The 21421-nt window shown below is 44.3% G+C and overlaps 1 protein-coding gene across 1 annotated transcript; it reads left to right on the plus strand.

Moving 5' to 3' along the window:
• The first annotated feature begins 1135 nt into the window (after positions 1 to 1135).
• LOC123576405 (interferon-induced protein with tetratricopeptide repeats 5-like) lies at positions 1136 to 14091 on the plus strand. Its single transcript, XM_045437212.1, has 2 exons — positions 1136 to 2056; positions 11113 to 14091. The coding sequence occupies exons 1-2, from the start codon at positions 1962 to 1964 to the stop codon at positions 12551 to 12553; spliced, it is 1536 nt and encodes a 511-aa protein (XP_045293168.1). The 5' UTR covers positions 1136 to 1961; the 3' UTR covers positions 12554 to 14091.
• Positions 14092 to 21421: the final 7330 nt, after the last annotated feature.

A 21421-nucleotide genomic window follows, 5' to 3' on the forward strand; every position in this document is an offset into this window, starting at 1 on the left:
CTGTCTCTGCCCCTCCCCCGTTCACGCTCTGTCTCTCTCTGTCCCAAAAAATAAATAAACGTTGAAAAAAAAATTAAAAAAAGAAGTTGTTAGGCGAAGCACCGTTGGCAAGGGCACAGAAGGCAAGCACTGTCCTACAACTCCAGGGAGGGGTGTATAAATCTCTCCGCAAAGTTATTAAGCAATAGCTATCAAATTTTAAAATGTGTACGCATTTTGACTCCCAAGTTTCTCTAACTTTACCCAATGGGTAGTGCACCTGTGTTGTTTGTTGAATCAAGACGAGAAGCAGAGACTTCTTTCCGCTTAGGATGCAGAAAGACGAAAAGAGCATCGCTGCCACCCTCGCAACAGAAATAACGCGGACCAATCTCCTGTCACTTTATTTAAAAAGGGGGGGGGGGGGGACGCGGACTCGGCAAGGCAGGCGAGAGCCCAGACCAAAGCCAGAGGCCCCGCTGCAAATACCACACCGAACCGCCCGGAGCCTCGCAAACCTCTCCCCGGCCCCACTCAGCTCTTGCAGAAGTTTCCGTTTCTTGGAGCTGGACTCCGCCGGGTCGGGAAGCTGAGACACCATCTACGTTCCATTTCCCGTTCGGATGCCGCCTTTACAAAAGCCAACTCTAGCCTCAGAGAGCGCGCAGCTGACGCCCGGAGGGAAGCGCACTCCCGCGCCGCCGGCACTTCCGCGCTCCCGTCTGCGCGCACTCCGCGCCCTCCCGCCTGCACGCGCACACGCACCCGCGCACTCCGCGCTCCCCCGTCCGCACGCCCGCGCCCCCGCGCCCCCGCGCACTCCGCGCAACTCCCGCCCGCACTCCCGCGCCTGCCGGCGCCCCGGAGCGCGCGCTCCGCAGCCGGGGCTCCACTTCTAGAGCAGAAAGCCCAAGGGGACTGCCGCCTGCCGGGACGGTCCGCAACCACCACGAGGTGAGGGTTTTCTCCGCTTCTGCTCCCAAACTCCGCGTAGGCCTTGGACTCCGTGGCCCGCCCAGCGCCAGGGCCCTTCCAGGGGCCGAGCCCCCGGCGCCCCGCACGGGCGTCGGGTTTAGGTTGCCCCCGCGAGCCCGGTCCCCGCCGGCTCCCCTCCCCGTCCCGGCACTGGGGCTGCCCGTCCCTCCGCGGGGGCGGACGCGACTCGTCACCGGGTCTGCTGCTTCTGCCCTGGTGCCTTTCTGACCTCGGGGTCTGAGTTCTTCCCTTCCCGGGAACCACCGACTCCTGCTGGTCCGCCCAGTCGGCTGTTTTGCGCGGATGCCTGAGGCTGTCTCCTTTACCAGCTGACGCGCGGGGCAGGATGCTTCTCACCCGCTTTGGATCCCCAGGCTTCCGCAGCCTGCCCTGCGCCCGATCGGTGAACCTCCGCATTTAAATGAGTTGAGGGACGGGAGGCTAAAACCTTGTTCGAAGTCGTGACTCTGAACACCTCCTCGTTGGATGCCCAGAACATTTTGTAAACTCTGAGTCCGTTTCTTATTCGTAAAACTTAATGGCACCCAATCTTAGGACCGCGTAAAGAGTTCATTGCTTAGCATGAAGAGTTTTGCTAATGTTGATTACTATTACGTGAAGTAGGAGAGGAAATTGAATAAGCGCCCCACTTCCAACAAGTGTAAGAAGGCAGGGAGTTCGGGGGGGTGCCAGAAGAAACAAGAAGGAAAAGGGGGTGCACTGTATGTGGAACAGGAGCGGATCCCATTGGGGACAACGAAAGACTGCTCCTTCCTGGCTAAAACTCAAAATTGCCTAAAGATAAATGTCGCCTCTTCAGACACAAGAGCCTCTCTCTGCCAGCTTCCCAGAGACAAAGTTTAAAGGTTAAGTAGACTGGGTTTAAAAGTAAAACTTATCATGGTATCCAGTTGTGTATAAATTCCACCGAGTCTGAGCGAAGCACTTCAGTGGCTGAGTGAACATCCCTTTGACATGTCACTGTCACGGCCACATTCCTATTGCCGATGTGGTCTCCTCAGCCTCCTTGGGCTGGGCCGGTGTGTAAACCTCTGGAGCAGAAGCGGATGTGCATTTCACTCTGCCCAGGGGCAGGGGCCTGGTAAGCCCAGATCGCCATGGGTCTGGACAGGCTGTTAAGGGGAGGTCTTGCCCAAAATTTTGGTGATGTTCCACCAGAGAAAGGAACAACTAACTACCGAGGGATGATCATACCAGGTTTCCCAGTCAGGACCGTAAAAGACAGCCCAAACCCTGTATTCAAAATCCAAACACAGAGCCAGACAGAGCGCATGCCAAGATACAAAGACAAGTGGGGTGGGGAGAATTGAAGTGGGGGGTGGGAGGTAGTTTGGAGCCATCAGCAGGAAGGGAGGGACTAGCAGGAACTCCTCATCAGGTATGCAGGTGCTTTTGATGCTAAGCCCAGCCTCTGGGCTGGACACGTCAGAAGCTGCTAGTATGTGACTACACTGTCATTCATTCAACAAATATTTAGTGAGCTTCCATTATCTGCCTGGAATAATAACTAGATGCTGGGACACAGAGGTGCAAAAAGTAAGATCAAAACAAGGTCCCTATTTTCATAGGGCTTTTATTTAAATGGGGGAAATACACATACAATAGATAAATGAGTAAATAATATAATTCAGAAAGTGAACAGAGCTGTAAGGAAAATAAGCGTAATGGGCTAAGAGAGTGACCTAGAACAGAGGGGTCTATTTTAGATGGTTCTGCCTCAGGCACCCTCTGGGGTAGGGAATATTTGAGCTGAGTTACAGGAAAGAGCTAGGCATGCAAAGATTTAGAAGCAGAGCATCCCGAGTAAAAACAACAGGTATAAAAGTCCTTGAACTTGATGTGTTTGAGATAGGAAGAAAAGTCAAAATGTCTAAAATGACAGTAGGAGGGAAAAGGTCGGATGGGTAGGCAAGGCCAGGTCCTTTAGGGACTTGTAGGACCTGGCAAGGGCTGGATTAATATCTAAGGGTGTTGGGTAGCCATTGGGAGATTGTAAGTGGGAGACTTACATGATCCAGTTTACATTTTCAAAAATATACTAGGGCTAGGGGCGCCTGGGTGGCGCAGTCGGTTAAGCGTCCGACTTCAGCCAGGTCATGATCTCGCGGTCCGTGAGTTTGAGCCCCGCGTCAGGCTCTGGGCTGATGGCTCAGAGCCTGGAGCCTGCTTCCGATTCTGTGTCTCCCTCTCTCTCTGACCCTCCCCCGTTCAGGCTCTGTCTCTCTCTGTCTCAAAAATTAAAAAAATAAAATAAAATAAAAAACGTTAAAAAATATATATATATACTAGGGCTGTATTGGGGAATCAAGACCAGAAGGAAGCAGGGAGACCAGATTTTTGCCCCAGCTCAAAGGAAAGGTGATTGTGGTTCAGAGGAGGAAAACAGCAGTGGAAGTGGAGAGAAGTGGATGGATTTGAGATGTGACAGAATTAGCAGAACTTCGTACTGGAGTGGATGAGGGGTTGGGAGAGGAGGCATAGAGGGATCAAAGATTACTCCTAGGTTATTTGGCCTGTGGAACTAAGAGGTGCCAAACAAGATGGGGAAGACAGGAGGTACAGAATCAAGGCGCCCAGGTTTCTGTATGGCATGTGTGTATTTGAGATGCCACTGAACTACTTCTTTTTTATGTTGATTTATTTTTTGAGAGAGAGAGAGACAGAGAGAAACAGAACATGAGTGGGGGAGGGGCAGAGAGAGAGGAGATACAGAATCCGAAGCAGGCTCCAGGCTCTGAGCTGACAGCACAGAGCCCCACGCCGGGCTCGAGCTCACCAACTGCGAGATTATGACCTGAGCCCAAGTCAGCCACCCAATTGACCGAGCCACCCAGGTGCCCCAAGGTGAATTTTAAATACATTGCATGTATCCTATATTTTAAAGCAAACTATTCTGGGGCACCTGGGTGGCTCAGTCGGTTAAGCGTCTGACTTCGGCTCAGGTCATGATCTCTCAGTCTGTGAGTTCGAGCCCCGCGTCGGGCTCTGTGCTGATAGCTCAGAGCCTGGAGCCTGTTTCAGATTCTGTGTCTCCCTCTCTCTGACCCTCCCCCATTCATGCTCTGTCTCTCTCTGTCTCAAAAATAAATAAACGTTAAAAAAAATTTTTTTTTAAATAAAAAAAAAAATAAAGCAAACTATTCTAAAAAAAAAAAAAAAAACCACCTCCAATTTTTATGGTAAAAAGAGGTAGTTTAACAGTATTGAGCTTTGAGTCAGGCAGAGCTAGGTTTGATTCTGAGCTCAGCCACGTTAGAGCTGAGTAACCTCGGACATGTAATATAAACTCTGTCCCCTACTCCTCATCCACAAAATTGCGAAAATAATAAAATGGCATAAAAATTAAATGTAATTTGTAAGTGCCTGGCGCACTGCCTGGCGTGCAGTAAGCTAGTGATGTGTGGCAACTTCAGGTTTCCTTGTTTGTGGAGTTCTCCTCTGATTTCAGACAGTCTATTATAAATAGTGTAATATTTACACCATTGAGCCAAATCTGCAATGAGCCCAGCTGGTGTGTATAAGGTTGTTTTTTTCAAATCCATCTTTATTTGACATCTAATTTAGTTCTTCACCTTGAATAAAATGGCAGAGAATTTTAAGCTAAAGGAGAGCTCTAACCTGGTGTGTGGGAGCTCTTTTATTCCATTAAAGTCTGACAGGCCCAGTGTCTCCAGTGTCCTGTCTCACACAGGAGCCGCTGGTCATATACAGTTATTTAAATTAATTAAAAGTAAACGAAATTTAAAATCCAGTTCCTCAGGCATCCTAGCCACATTTCAAGTGATCATGGTCACTTGTGGCTAGTGTCCATCATATTGCAGAGCATGGATAAGAACATTTCCATCATGGCAAGAATTTCTGTGGGCAAGCTCTGGCTAGAACCTATAGTCACTAAAGTGTGGGACCTGTATATTGGTGTGTATGTATATACACGGAAAGTGAGAATAAACATAAAAAAATATATAAAATTGAAATTAATTGCAGATTAACTTAAATGTGTACTAAAGATAATATTAAGTCACTAAGGATTAAATTTAGTTTCTATAAAAGTTGGAAAACTGTTCATGGAATAGTATATTTGGTTGTAAATATGAAATGGTTTTATCTGTCCAATTACTACTACTCGTTGTGCCACTAATCCAGTTCTCTAACTCGTCTGTCACTTTTGGCTAATTAAGGCAGCCCCTTCACAATTCCTAAAGACTTGGTTGATTCACCGTAAAGCCTCGGTCTCTTATTTGATTCAAAGCACTCTTCTCCTGCTATGCAGGACAGGAAAATGAGAAAATACTATACTGTAGGGTGACTGGCAAGGCAGGGGTGCAGTGTTAGCTACAGTGGTCAGAGATACCCCTCTTGGAAGACCTCACATTTGAGCCAAGACCAGAATCATGAGAGTGAGTAATCCCTAGACCTCTCTTAGGAAGAGTTCAGAGACTGAGGGTGTAAAAAGCAGGTGCAAATGCCCTGAGGATACAGACCTGGCAGAGGAAGGAAACTTTTTTAAAGGCCAGTATGACTGGAGGGCAATGAAGGAGAGGAGATTGTACAAAATGAGGCTACAGAAGTAGACACAGGACAGATGAAGAAAGGCATGGCGACCACGGTTAGGAGTCTGAGTCTGGAGATAAAGATGTATTAACATTGTATAGCTTCACTTCTGCTTCATGTTCCATCTTTCTCACAGTTATCCCCACCTCCTACAAGCGTCATTTTCTCCCTTGATACTGGATCATTCCCACGGGCATATCATTAAGTCTTTAAAATTTTCATGATTAAAAATGTTTTTGACAGTTCCGCCAACCCCCCTCCAGATGTAGCTCTATTTGTCTATTCCCTTAATAGTAAAATTCCTTGAAAGGAGTGACCTCTGTTGCCCGTATCCACTATCCCACCTCCCATTGTCCACCCCCCCTGCCCAGCTAGTAATGTTTTCATCCCTACCTTTTTAGTAAAATGCTCATCAGGGTCCCCCACAGCTTTGCTCCAGCCCAGTGATCTCTTCTCTGTCCTCAATCACTCAACTTCTTAGAGTCATTGTACATATCGAACATCCATCTCTCCTTCCTGAAATAAATATTTCTTCCTTAGGCTTCCATAATATCATGGATTTTTTTTTCCTTTTTTCCTTTTCCCTTTTTTTAAATCTACTTCACCCATCCCCTCACCTACCTCCCCTCTGGCAACCACCAGTTTGTTCTCTGTATTTAAGAGTCTGGTTTTGGGGCGCCTGGGTGGCGCAGTCGGTTAAGCGTCCGACTTCAGCCAGGTCACGATCTCGCGGTCCGTGAGTTCGAGCCCCGCGTCGGGCTCTGGGCTGATGGCTCAGAGCCTGGAGCCTGTTTCCGATTCTGTGTCTTCCTCTCTCTCTGCCCCTCCCCCGTTCATGCTCTGTCTCTCTCTGTCCCAAAAATGAATAAACGTTGAAAAAAAAAAAAATTAAAAAAAAAAAAAAAAAAAGAGTCTGGTTTTGGGGGGCACCTGGGTGGCTTAGTCAGTTGAGTGTCCAACGCTTGATATTGCCTTAGATCATGATCTCGCGGTCATGGGATTGAGGCCCACATCAGGCTTCATGCTGACTGGGGAGCCTGCTTGAGATTCTCCGTCTCCTTCTCCCTTTCCCCTTCCCCCACTCGTGCATGCGTTGCTCTCTCTGTCTCTCTCAAAATAAATAAACATTTTAAAAAAGAGTCCTTTTTTTGTTCATTTGTTTCTTAAATTCCACATATGAGTGAAATCGTATGGTATTTGTCTGTCTCTGACTTATTTTACTTAGCATTATACTCTCTAGGTCCACCCATGTTGTTGCAAATGGCAAGACTGCATCCTTTTTTTATGGATGAGTAATATTCCATTGTATATGTATCCACATCTTCTTTATCCATTCATCTATCAATGGACACTTGGGCTGCTTCCATAATTTGGCTAATGTAAATGATGCTGTGATATATATATATATATATACACACACACACACACACACATATATGTATATTACATATTATATATATATGTAATATATATAATATAAATTTATTGTTTTGTTTTTTGTTTTATCTTGTTTTTTAGTAGGCTCCATGCCCAGTGCAGAGCCCAAAGGCCCAACACAGGGCCTGAACTCACAACCCTGAGATCAAGACCTGAGCTGAGATCAAGAGTTGGACGCTCAACAGGTGCCCCCAGAGGGACATCTTTTAGGCCTGTATCAAACATTATCATTTCCCTACTTAAAAATCTCCCTGTAATGGCTTCCCATTGGAATTATTGTAAAATTAATATTCCTTGTCATGGACTGCAAGCCTGCACCTTCTGTTCCTGCTACTGCCATGCCTCACCTTCCACTTAACCCTTCTTCCTTCTGTCCCCTGAACACTCCAAGTCTGTTCCCACATCAGGGCCTTTGCACTTGCTGGTCCCTCAGCCCCAACCAGGGTTTCTCAACCTCAGCATGATGGACATTTTGGGCTGGATAATTCACGCTGACTGGGACCTACCCGTGCACTGCAGGATAGTTAGCAGCATCCCCGGTCTTGACCCACCCAGTGTGGCAACCAGATTGTCTCCAGACATTACCAAATGTCTCCGGGGAGCAAAAGCACCCTGGTAGAGAAGCAGTGGCTTCGACCATTCTGCCCTCAGATCTTCTATGACTGCCTCTGTTCCACTGTTGGGATCTGATTATTTCAATTGCCCCTTTTTACAAGGGCTATTTCTTCACAATCGTAACTAAAGTACCTCCCCCCGCCTCCAACCACCACCTCTTAATACCATTACTCTGATTATTTTTTTCTTTTTAACACTTATCACTATCTGGAATTATACTTTCCGTTTGTTTCCATGTTGATTTGTTTCCATGTTTCTTTTCTTTCAACTCCTTTTGTTCCCTCTTCTTCCAGAATGAAATTGCCATGAGGAAAGGGCCTTTTTCTAACTTACTCGCTCACTACTATATCTAGGATACAACTAGGATACTGCCTGGCCTGTGTGACATGAGGTGGTCAACAAATGTTTTGATGGAAATATTACTGTAGTTCCCATAAACATTTACACAAATAGGTTTATATTTTACATACAAGAGGGTGGGGATCCCGTGTGCAACAGAAACAGAAATACACACATGTAAGCAGGGAACTTCTCTGTTTGAGAGAAGATTTAAGGAATTTTTTTTTCTGCGAATTTCTTAATTATGGCCAGTAGTAGATGTAGAATGTCTTTCTTGACTGTCTCACCACCACCATCAGCAAAACAAAGAAGTAAAACTAGGAATATTACTCAGGATTTCATCAGTTGCAGACAGTAGAAACCTAATTCAAACCAGCTTAAACAAAGGAGAGAGAGCTATGTCTTTAAGTAAACAGAAGTTCAGGGGTAGACAGGGTGATCCAGGCAAGACTCTTTAGTCACCGGCATAAGCCGTCTGTCCTTCCTCCTGTCTGAGCTCTGCTTTCTGCTGTGTTAGATCCCTTCTCAGGTAGGCTGTCCCTAAGTCTGGAAAGATGGCCACTAGCAGCTGCAAGCTTATATTCTACCAGCTTACACTTTTCAGAAGGAAGAGACCTAGTTTCAGTAAAATTATATATATATTAAAATATATATATGAACTAATATATATTAATATATATTTAAATTATATATTAATCATATATAAGTATTACAATTAATTACATTAATTATAATTACATGTTGCATATATTAATTATACTGATTAATACTAATTATATATAATACAAATTTTATATATTATTATGTTGTATTAATATTAATTACATATAATATTATATATTTAAGTTTATTTATCTATTATTGAGAGAGAAAGCGAGCACCAGCTGGCCAGGGGCAGAGAGACAGGGAGACGCAGAATCCGAAGCAGGGTCCAGGCTCCGAGCTGTCAGCACAGAGCCCAACGTGGGGCTTGACCTCACCAACTGTGAGATCATGACCTGAAGTCAGATGCTTAACAGACTAAGCTACCTAGGCACCCCTCAGCAAAATTATATTTTAACTGGACTGCCTCTGAGTGAATCACTGGGACCAGGGAATGGCTGGAATATCTTGTGCCTTCCCAGATTGGAGTGAATGGTGGACGGCCCATCTCAAATCACATGGACTGAGAGTAGAGGGAGAGCATGTTCCAGAAAGGAAAACCAAGAGAAGGGATCCTCACCAAGCCAGAGCCACAGATGTCCACAGCACTGGACTGTGTGCACTTCCTGGGTCACTTTCACAGACCTTGGTTGGAATGCTAAGCTGTAACTGACCAGTGACTTATAACCTAAGCTCTCCATGAGCAGAGCTGTGTCTCACTCAGGGTTACATCCCCATCCCCAGGGTTATTGACGAGATCTCGCACAGAGAAGGCTGTCCCTAATGAATAAGTATTTCCTAGCCCTTCCTTTCCTCTTCCTCTTCCTAGTTTCTGAGATCATGTTTCCAATGGGCTCTGCAGAGTTACACTGTGCGTTGTACGAAGGGAGCTCAGCAAATATTTATGAAGTGAATATTGAGGGAGCTGATGAGTTAATAATAGGTCTTAGTCTTTATTGTTGCCCACAACCCGAGAGGCCAGAAGGTTGTGGAATTTGACAGCAAAACCTACACATTACCCACCCTCCTTTTGTCCTTTCCCGATCTTTCTTTTTAAAAAAAAAAATTTTTTTAATGTTTATTTATTTTTGAGAGAGAGACAGAATGTGAGTAGGTTAGGGGCAAAGAGAGAGGGAGACACAGAATCTGAAGCAGGCTCCAGGCTCCAAGCTGTCAGCACAGAGCCCAACGCTGGGCTTGAACTCACAAGCTGTGAGATCATGACCTGAGCCAAAGTCGGAGGCTCAACCGACTGAGCCACCCAGGTGCCCCTCCCCATCTTTCTTGAACTCTCTGCTGCTCTCCTTGTTATCTATCTCAAATCATGCTTTCCTCATCTCTTGGTATACCTGTTCCTGTCTGTTTCTGGGCCTTTCTCTCCCTGGGGTTCCCACCCCCCCCGCCCCCCCCCCCGCTCTCCCTCGCTTTCTTCCTTCCTCCTCAAAAATGATACATTGATATGGCTTCTGGGTCTCCTCCAGTGAACTTCTTTTTCTTATTTCTCACATATTCTTCTCTCCCTTCCTACTCATAATGCAGAAATGGAATTTTTATATTCGTTACTGTTTATAGATCTATTATTTTTAATTTTCAAGTCTGTTAGACAAAACATTTAAATTCCTCTCTGATTGATTGATTGATTGATTGATTTTGAGAGAGACAGAACACGAGCAGGGGAGGGGCAGAGAGAGAGGGAGACACAGAATTTGAAGCAGGCTCCAGGCTCTGGGCTGTCACCACAGAGCCCAACACAGGGCTCAAATTTGTGAACCACAAGATCATGACCTGAGCCAAAGTCAGATGCTTAACCAACTGAGCCACCCAGGCGTCCCTAAATTTGTCTCTGTAGGGGTGCCTGAGTAGCTCAGTTGGTTGAGTGTCCAACTTCAGCTTAGTCATGATCTCATGATGTGTGAGTTTGGGCCCCAAGTCAGGCTCGCTGCTGTCAGGGCAGAGCCTGCTTCAGATCCTCTGTCTCTGTCTCTCTGTCCCTCCCCTTCTTATGCTCTCTCTCTGTCTCTCTCAAAAATAAACATTTAAAAAGTCATAATCATAAATTCCTCTCTGTAAAAATATGCCCAGTACTGACGTGTGGGTGGCTTAGTTGGTTACACATCCGACTCTCGATTTCAGCTCAGGTCATGAGTTTGAGCCCTGCGTTGGGCTCTGCACTAACAGTGCGGAGCCTGCTAGGGATTCTCTCTCCCCTCTCTCTCTGCCCCTCCCTGGCTCTTGCTCTCTCTCAAAAATAAATAAAGTTAAAAAAAAAAATAGGTGGTACCTGGGGGCTAGTGACTGCCAAAAGGAAATTGATACCCTGTGATGCAGAAAACCCTGCTGTCTTTGAGAACTGGCTTTGCAATGAGAATTTAATGAAAGATTTCTAGAATGTAACTGGACCCAGAGGAAACCAATATAAAGTTACAGGGGCCCAGTGCTTCAACTGTGAATTCCAGTAGAAGACTGGTTTGGTTGCTAAGCAGAGAACAGTGTTAGAGGTTTAAACAATGATTCAGTTCTTCAAAAATTTAAAAACGACTTTATCTTTGACAGTGAAATGCGTAAGGACCTCCTGAAGGCCATTCTGTTAGAGTTGGAATGTCACTTTACATGGAATTTACTTAAGGAAGACATTCTGTTTGATGTGGAAAATACAATCGGGCAGCAGCTTGAGTTTCTCACCACAGAATCCAGACTCACTCTTTACAACCTATTGGCCTATGTGAAACACCTAAAAGGGCAAAATGAAGATGCCCTGGCATGCTTGGAACAAGCAGAAGACATAACCTGGAGAGAACACCCAGACAAAGAAGAAATACGGCGTCTGGTCACTTGGGGAAACTATGCCTGGGTGTACTATCACATGGACCAGCTTAAGGAGGCACAGAGGCATTTAGACAAGATAGGGGCCGTCTGCAAGAAACGGTCCAGTCCTTCTGACTACAAGTTGGAGAGTCCTGAGATTGAATGTGAAAAAGGGTGGGCATTCTTGAAATTTGGAGGAAAGTATTACCAGAAGGCTAAAGTGGCTTTTGAGAAGGCTCTGGAAGCGGAACCTGACAATCCAGAATTCAGCATTGGCTACGCCATCACGGTGTATCGACTGGATGACCGTAACAGAGGAGGGCCTGCAAGGAGCTTGTCTCTGGGCCCGCTGAGGAAGGCTGTCACCCTGAACCCAGATAACGCCTACATGAAGGTTTTACTGGCGCTGAAGCTTCAAGATGTACATGCAGAAGCTGAAGGGGAAAGGTACATTGAAGAAATCCTGGACCAGATAGCTTCCCAACCTTACGTCCTTCGTTATGCAGCCAAATTCTACAGGAGAAAAAAATCCTGGGACGAAGCTCTTGGACTTTTGAAAAAGGGCTTGAAGGCGACGCCCACGTCCTCGTTCCTGCATCACCAGATGGGACTCTGCTATAGGGCACAAATGATCCAGATCAAGAAGGACACGTGCAACAGGCCTAAAGGGGAGGATAAACTGAGAGTCGACAGGCTTATTGCGATGGCTCTCTCTCATTTCAAAGCAGCTGTGGAACGAGACTCCACGTTTGCGTTTGCCTACACGGACCTGGCCAACATGTACGCTGAGGGAGGCCAGTATAGCAAGGCTGAAGACGTTTTCCAGAAAGCCCTTCACCTGGAGAACATAACTGATGATCACAGACATCAGATCCACTATTACTATGGCCGCTTTCAGGAATTTCACTGTAAATCAGAAAGTACTGCCATCCACCATTATGTAGAGGCCTTGAAGCTTAGAGACCGGTCACTCCTCCGGACCAAACTAACAAGTGCTCTGAAAAAACTGGCTGTCAAGAGACTTAGTCACGATGCTTCAGATGTGCAGAGTTTATGTGCCCTGGGGTTTGTTCACAAGCTGGAGGGAGAAAAGAGGCAAGCTGCTGAGTTCTATGCTCAGGCCCAGAGGATAGACCCAGAAAATGCAGAGTCCCTTGCTGCTCTCTGTGAGCTCAGACTTTGTATTTAAATTCACACTCTAGGAAATTACTTTGAAGATTTTCTCCTCATTGTGGGTTCAAGTATTCTTGTTCATTGTTTTAATCTATTGTTAATTGTGGAGCTGATTTTATTGAATGTTTACTGTGTAGCAGGCATCATGCTAAATATGAATCTTTCACTGTTTTTTTTCTAATGAAAATAGTGTAATCCATTTGGCAACAAAAACATCCCAGATGTTACCTTTCAAAAATGGGAGGGCTATTATGACTTTACACCTCGATCTCTGCTATTTATAATAATTTTCTGATAAATTTTTTGTCAAATTTCACATATTGCTCACTTATGCAACAAGCATAATCTTGCCGTAAGCCTTTGACCCCTAGGTCAAGAACGGACTTTCGGCAAAATGGAAAATTCTATTAGTTAAGCTCTTAACTGTGTAGCTTGCCAAAGATGGATCCTATCCAGTTCTGACTCTGAGGAAGGTATTTAACCATTAGCCCGCCAGTCACTTAAGGAATCCTTTTTGTTGAAAGAAAAAGTTCTTAACAGTAAAAAGTCTGCTGTCTGTGATGACCTCAATGAAAGGAGAAAAAAACTAGAACAGGGGAAAAAAGATTTCTTTAAATACAGAATTCCAAAATGTTCATTATGCAATTAGAAATAGTTGTGAGGAAAAAAGTGAACAATGGAAAATCCTTAGTCTCGAGTTTCTCCGGTCTTTCAACTGGAAAGTAAACCTTATCTAAATGGAATTAACTTCATTCCAACTAAAATTGCAGAATTTTTAGGTTAAAATCATTGCACAGATTGAGGAATTGTGGAAGAAATGATAATTAAATGGATACGCTAGATATCCCCATTCTACATCCATAGATTGCCAAGTTTTGGTGATTAAGTTTTGGGTCTGGGCTGGGTGGTTCTTGTTCCCCCAGTTTCCAGCCTGTGGTTAACTGTTCAAGCATTCCAAACTTACCTCTGTGTGGCTCTTTCTTTTGCCTGAAGTTTTCAGATTGACATGTTTTCCTGTAGATCGTCCAAGAGTAGTTAAGCCCTGCTTTCCGTTTGAATATCCACCTCGAAGGGTCTACTACTCAAGGACTCTGACCCCAGGGATGCTTTTTACAATGGGATGCTACTGAAAGTGGCTTCTTTTATGTTGTTTCTTTGATTATCATACACAATTGTATCTACCACCAGTGTTAGCGGAAAAGCGTGCCGTGCGATTTGATTCTCCATACTGCCACTGCCTTAAGACTGCCATGAATTTGTGTGTTATTTCTGCTTGTTACTATTTTTATTTTTTTAATTAAATTTTCTGTTATGGTTTTGATGGGTTTGATTATTATAAAAGTGGTGAATTCTCACTGTAAAATTTCAAATAAACGGAAGCATATGAATTTACAAGTAAGAGCACTTCCCTCACTCTAACCCAGTTCCACACCCCCATGGTAACCTGTTAACAATTTAGTAGGTATCCTTCCAGATATTTTTCTATGCATATTCAGACACGCATCCATACTGCAGTGTATTTCGCGAACTAAATTTTTTTAAATGTTTGTTTTACTTAAGTCTCTGCTGTGTTTATTTTGCTCATTTCATAGGTTTATTCAGGAAGGAAGAACAGGGACGGGAAGGATCTTTACTCAGGTATTTCAGAAATTCAGGACTGAAGTCCTAACCTGTCACAAGAAGCATTTGTCACACTCATCATCAAATATTTGGCAGCAAGTCATTTTCTCTCACTGGGAATAATGTTGTAATCAAGCTTATGTTCCCAAGTAGGGACTCCACATGCAATTAAATACAATTATGATATCAAAATAACAGTAAGTATCTGTATTTAAATATTAGACTTTAATGTCTATTAAATGACTTTAAAATTTACTAGATATTAGAACCTTGAAGAATTGGCTCACGTGATTACAGAGGCCGAGGACCATAATCACAGGTCACTCACTGTCCACAAGCTGCAGACCCAGGAGAGCCAATGCTCTAATTCCAGTCTGGGCCAAAGGCCTGAGGGCTGGAGGGACAATGCCATAGGCTGAGGTCCAAGTCTGAGGGCCCGAGAACCAGGAAGGCCGATGTACAGGCTCCAGTCTAAGGGGAGGAGAAGACACATGTCCAGCTCACACAGCCAGGCAGACAGAATTCACACTCCCTCTGCCTTCTTGTTGTACTCAGACCCTCACCAGACCGGGTGGTGGCCAGCCAACACTGGGGAAGACAGTCTGCTTTACCCCCGCCTCCTGAGTCAGATGCTGGTCACAGACACACCCAGAACTGATGTTAGACTCGAAGCCTGGGCCTCCCACAGCCCGGGCAGGTTGACACACAAACTTAACCTGTAACTGCATCCCAGGACGCGGTGCCTGGCAGGTGCACATCACAGTGACCGTGTCTATTTTCTCCACAGTGAGGTCAACAAGAATTCTCTGGAAAAAATCCTCCCACAGCTGAAATGCCATTTCACATGGAACTTACTTAAAAAACCAGATTGAATTTGTAAACGCTGAGTTCAAAGCTACAATGTACAACTTTTTGGCCTACATAAAACACTTAAATGGTCACAACGAGGCTGCCTGGAGTGCCTACAGCAAGCTGAGGAGCTGGTCCAGCGAGAACACTCTGATCAAGCAGAAATCAGAAGGCTGGTCACCTGGGGAAACTATGCCTGGGTCTACTACCACCTGGGCAGACTCACAGATGCTCAGATATATGTGGACAAGGTGAAACAAGTATGCGGAAAGCTTCCACATCAGTACAGTACTGAGTGGCCGCTGGGTTCTTCAGTGACCAAAGCTGCCAGGGTCCTCTGCAGAGCAGGTCACTGGGAACTGCGGATGCCACCCCATGTGTTGACACTGGTGACTCCTGCTCGTCCTTGTTCGTAGCCATCTGCGTAGGTCCCAGCTTCCCAGGCTCTGGGTGGGGCAGAACCAAAGCAGGCCCTTTGCCCGGTGCCACAAAAGGGCTCAGAAACCCAGTGTTCACTTGGCTCTTCCTTTCCCAGCTAGAACCCTTTGTGGCTGGAAGTTGCCTCTTGGCACTGGGCAGCGCCAGCTGGCGTGGGCAGGATCAGGGGCAGAAGGAAGCTGTCCTTCTGTTTTTGAAGTTATTCTCAGGGTTTTTGTTCCACTGTTGCTGAAGTTTGTTAAGTGGACTCCTGAGCTCTCCCGGAGCTGTTTTGTTCATGGATAGGTGTCTTGATGTTGAACTTAAATGGGGGAGGCGGCATCTCCTACCTCACCATCTTGGTGACATCACTCTCCAACAGAGTTTTGTGTTTCATTTTCAAATAACTCCTAATCAGCTACAAGACTGACTCATAACTGATTGATAAATATATTTAGAACTTGCTTATTTTTTTTTCCATCTTACAACAACCCCGTAAACTAGTTACTGCTGTCATTCACTTTTTAGTGAGGGAGAAACCAAGGATTTCAGTGGTCAAGTCACCTGTCTAGACTCACAAATGTGTTGAGCGGTAGAGACTGGCCTTGTATGCAGACCAGACTGACTCCAAAGTCCATGCTCTTCAACAGTGTTTCACTACACTGCTCCTATCGGACAGCCTTTAACAATCCTCCTCAGTCACATTCATGGGCCTCGTATCCTGGCATATGCAGCTGAGGAAGAGACCTTCTGGAAGCAAGGCCCATAGAGTGTACTGCATATAGGGAGCTTTCCTCACAGAAAGTAACAAAGGCGATCCCAGCTCATCCTCTGCACCATGCCATTCCTCCTCCTCTCCCCACACCCTTCCCTCCACCTTGAAAACCATGGACATCTGGCACAGCCTATCCTCAAGGGCCTTTCTTTGAAGGCAAGTCCCCAGCAGGCTCAAAACTACACACATTAATACACCCACTTGAGAAGCATTTGGAGACATCTTGAACCCTACCCACTGCAATCCAATTACAATTCTTTGTCCCTCTGACTACCAAATTCTACAGAACCCAAAGGGCACAAACTTCCTTTCCAGTTCTCTGTCTAGAACCAGGTCTCCCAAGGATAAGAGCTGGAGCCTCACGCCTCAGCCCCCTCTGGAGTCTGGAGACAACACGGAAGTGCACATGCACAGAGCCACGAGCTATGCCTTCCCTTCCCTGGGTCATCAGACGTCATTATTTACAGTTCTGGACTCAGTGCCCATTAGCCTCTATGGCCCTTCCTTTAGAGCTGCCCCAAACAATCTCTTCTCCCAGGAGGTGCTGTTTCTACAATCTCTAAGGAGAGGGTTTAGAAGTGGGCTTTAATCACAGCCTGTGTCTATACTGACATAAAACTACCACAAATAAATGTATATCACAAATATATCCATATCATTTATGATCATAAAATATTTAAGAAAAACTAAGAACAGAGGCCAACAATTTAAAAATGTCATATGCATGATCATCAAAACCTCTTAGATTGCAAAACATGTTTCTTTGGGAAAATTACACAAACATTAAACAAAATGGAAAAATTGTAAAAAGAAATATAATCCAAAAGAACACCCCCTCCTCTCAGAGTTAACTTTAAGTGCAAACCCTGACATTTTTATAAAGAGCATGATGCTTTGTGACTATCTCTTTACTGAATAGTACACAGTGAAGATCTTTATTTATTAGTAAATATATCTTAACAATATAAAATTCCTCCCTTACGTCCATGATAATATAGCCAAGAGGTTTACATGTTCAAAGAAAGAAAAGATATAGGTATAAATAAGAAATGTGCAGTCTATATGAAGGAAACTATTGAACTTTAGTGCATAATAGTTTAACAGATTTTATGTTTACCACCCATATTGTAATGAATACATACTTGTGTGTAATTGTATTTGTATGTATTCCTAATTGAAATATAAAATTTAAACTATAAAAGTTCAAAAATCATGTTTCATAATTTTAATGTTGAGAATGCATGACACCAGCTGCAGACAAAATTTATTTAAAAGTTTAAACTTACGAAATCTTGATCTCAATAATCTTTCTGTAGACAAATTTTAGAGGGCACTCCAAAAAAAATGAGAAGGGTATCATATTAATGTGGAATAATATATTATAAAATGAAAAAAGTCAGTATGTATAGTTCTCATTGTTGCTGTAAACAGAGATAAAAGATATTATTACAAAGAGCACGTAAATCAAGAAACTATTGTACTACTCTTTTATGACCGTTACAGAGTAAGCACCTCAATTAAAACGAGGCCTAGGAACCAAAGGCACTTCAGGTCCTACAGATACCAGTACCCTGAGCCCTTGGGGAGGGGGGCAGTGGGGGAAGGGTGGGCAGTCAATGGCCAAATCATTCCTCTTACCCCCCCTGCTGGCTTGCCCGTGCTGCTAAGAGGTATGAGTAAGGCCTTTGAGCTCTACTCCGGAGGATCTCTGGGCCCTGGGGTCCAGGAGCACAAGACCTCTCCCCCAAACTCAACTACTGACCACCTTCCCCACATATGGCTGCCCCAGGAACCCCAAAATATAGACCCTGGGTCCATCCGCCGCTTATCTTTTTGCACAGACCCAGCCCAATGTAAAACAGTAAAACTAGAAATTTGCAAAACAAATAATTTTTTTATGGTTCATAAAAAGTGTCCTTATGGCTAAGGACATGAGCCAACACAAAGAAAGAAATTGAAGATGGTAAGTCAATAAATAGTATTAAGTTGCTCAATGTCTCTAGAAAACCTTATATCATATAAGGCTGGGAAAAATTGTAAAAGAATAAGATCCATGGTGGGAATAGGTTTAGAAAACTCACATTTTCAAACTTTGGATGGATCTGAAATTCATACAGCCTTTCTGGAGTCAATTTCATCAGCACTGAAAATGAACTTACCTTTTAATCCAGACATTACACTCTTAGAAAGAAATTCAAAGAAGAAAACTTGGAGGAGTGTAGAAAGGTATATGCCCCAAGGTGCTCCTCCACAGGTTATTTATAATAAAAATACTGGAAACCACCTAAGCGAGTATCAATAGATTGTAGGTAAAACGGTACTGATCCATAAGACAGAATCCTGGGCAGTCATTAAACATGATCACATAAAGGCAGAAAAACATGGAAAAATGTTAATCACATATTGTGAAATGAAATGTTACATATATGTTATCCTAGTAATTGTGAGAGACAGAGAGAGAGAGAGAGAGAGAGAGAGAGGGAGTGTGTGCGTGCATATTTCCTAAAAGAACACTGAAATAGAAGGAAGCAAACCAAACACCAGAGACAAAGCCACAACCCACCTATGGATGACAAGAGAGCAGTATTATTTTTTCACTAATTTTCCCATATAAGTAAAATTGAAGAACACGTTTCAGAGAATGTAAGTCTGTGACTCCTGTGGTATATGAAAGTCATTTTATTTATGTTTTCTGAGCATACTATTTTTCTCATTACCTACTAAACTAACAGCATGCTATTTCCATAGTATTTGCTCTTCTAAAGTTACTGTGGTTCAGATGTTTTTCATCACAACCACTAACATCAGCAGTTTTAAAACTTTTGGATACATTTTATAGGAATTTTAAAATGTTTTAAACTATAATAATATAGAATATCTGCACAAATCACCAAATCATATGCAAAAAAAACTCCAAAAAACATAAATAATAGTTGTTCATCCATAGGCTATTAAAAATTACATGGTTTATTTCTCTTAAGGAGCAATTACAAAATACAGCTTGCAAATCGCTGGGCATGACAGCTTTAAAGTTGTCTAATTCCAGGCAACAACATATTATTTGGAAACGGCATATACACTTTTGCTTGCAATGTAGGATTTTAATATTTTGACAGTGTTTCTGATTTGCAAAAGTCAAATGCCCTTCAGATTCTGGTTTATTATAAATTCTGTGTAGGTAAACAAACATGGATTACAATGCATGGAAAAAGTCCTAGGACACATGCTGGACTGAAAAATGATAGTTATTTTAGGGGAGGCAACTACTTAGGAGAGGATGGGGGTGAAGGCTACTCATCTGTTACATTCCAAAGAATACTCACATCCTTTCCCCCCAACATGGGCAGATAGTAAGGACCATCAGCATAGGAGCGCCCACAACTCATGGACAGATAGGAAGTCCCACAACTCATGGACACTAGACACGGCTGCCATGCTTCTCCAAGTTCCTTTTCTAGTTTAAAGAATGTGGTCAGACACCCAATAGAGCAGGATACATCTTCACTAGGAGCTGGAGTTCAAGTAGTTCTTTTTTTTTTTTTTTTTTAGTGTTTATTCTTGGGGGGGGGGGGACAGAGCATGAGTGGGGGAGAGGCAGAGAGAGAGGGGTGAGGAGACACAGAATCTGAAGCAGGTTCCAGACTCTGAGCTGTGAGCAAAGAGCCGGACGCAGGGCTCAAAGTCCCAAACTGAGAGATCATGCAGACAACCGACTGAGCCACCCAGGCGCCCCAGAGTTCAAACAATTCTAACCTCCCCTCCTATTCTCTAAGGACTTTGGGGGGTTAGACCAGTGAGAGTTTTTGGCCGGTGTGTCACTACAAGCAAGATGAAAATGTAGTTCTTCACATGGGGAGAACTACCCCCACTTTGTATATGAGGAAACTGAATGTCAGTTTGAGTGTCAACCATCCCGACCACACACGGCGGAAGGCGCAAGACATCAAGCATCACTTTTCCACCTCCCCAAGTATCTGAGGGGACCTTGCTCCTAAAGTGGTGTCTAAGAGTAGATATTGGTCCTCGTTGTCTGGAAGGGAAGCCTGGGGATGTAGAATCTGAAAGGAGGGGCAGGCGGGGAAAAGGGAGGAAGCTGGGATCACGTCGAGTCCGGTCTCTGAGTGGCAGATGAAGATCCAGCGGAAATAACAGGAATCGGAACAGGATAAGCCCTCCCCACAGAGGCAGAGGCGGGTAGTGCAAGGGCACAGCTACAGCTGCAGCTTCCGACTGGAGCCACAAGCAGGGTGGCTGAGGGCATCTAGGACACCATGGGTTGAACCTTTCCAGAGGCTACAGCTCTACCTTTCCTTGCCAAGTACAGGCTGGACATGAAGTGATAGGGCACACCAGGCAAGGGGAGGCCAAGTTCAACACAGAAAATGGGCCCAGTTCCCAAAAGACAAGTTCTTGGGAGTTTATCAGAAAACAATTTCCAGGCACTGGAAATGTAAATTGCTTACTCATTTCAGAAAACCACACCTGTGACCCAGGAATTCCTTTTCTGAGTTTGCACTTGAGCACTGGCTTTCAAGCTCTGGGAGATGACCCATTCATTGGCTGTGAAATCGGTTTAGCATACAGCAACAAGTCTTTCTTTTAACAGAATGCAGTACAATACAAAATAAGACATCAGAATATATCACACGTAATTAGGGTGTTGTTTCAGGAAACAAAATTACAGGTATGTAAAACTGTTGGTTACACATGCACACGAATTACACACATACACGCAGCACACTCTCCCTCCCCCCAGATGACCAAATGGTTCACTCCCTCCGCTGCAGCCGTCCAAGTGAGGTCAGTCCCTCTCCACGCGATGTAGAATCAAACCATGTTTCTGACAACTTTTCCTATTTTTATTTTACTTTACAGCACTATCCCCATCAGGTTCTCCCAGGCGGACGTGTTTTCTTGATAGGACTTCTGGCAGCAACAAGGACATAAACTATCTGGTTACGGGGACTTGTCAAAAATATTCTAGGATGGGTTCTCATTGGCCTATTTTGTAACAAGTGACCATTCCTGGATCAATATAAATGTGGGGCCAGGAAGAGATGGTATCATCTGTGATAAATGTCAACTCACACATTCACAAGGACAGGTTATATTACTTGGAAGAATATAGAAAAGTTGCCTTGAGCAGACAAAAAGCAATAGTCACTACACACAATATATAGCACATGCTCAAAACGCCATTATCAAGCTGACGAGGAAAAGGGT

This window comes from Leopardus geoffroyi, chromosome D2 (genome assembly GCF_018350155.1).
Source record: "Leopardus geoffroyi isolate Oge1 chromosome D2, O.geoffroyi_Oge1_pat1.0, whole genome shotgun sequence".
Lineage (NCBI taxonomy): Eukaryota > Metazoa > Chordata > Mammalia > Carnivora > Felidae > Leopardus > Leopardus geoffroyi.

What these genes read in the sequence shown, in the direction of transcription:
- LOC123576405 (XM_045437212.1), top strand. Translation starts at nt 1,962, where the DNA reads ATGTGGTCTCCTCAGCCTCCTTGGGCTGGGCCGGTGTGTAAACCTCTG. An exon ending in TGCCCAGGGGCAGGGGCCTG is followed by an intron (nt 2,057 to 11,112) that starts GTAAGCCCAGAT and finishes TATCTTTGACAG; the next exon opens with TGAAATGCGTAAGGACCTCC.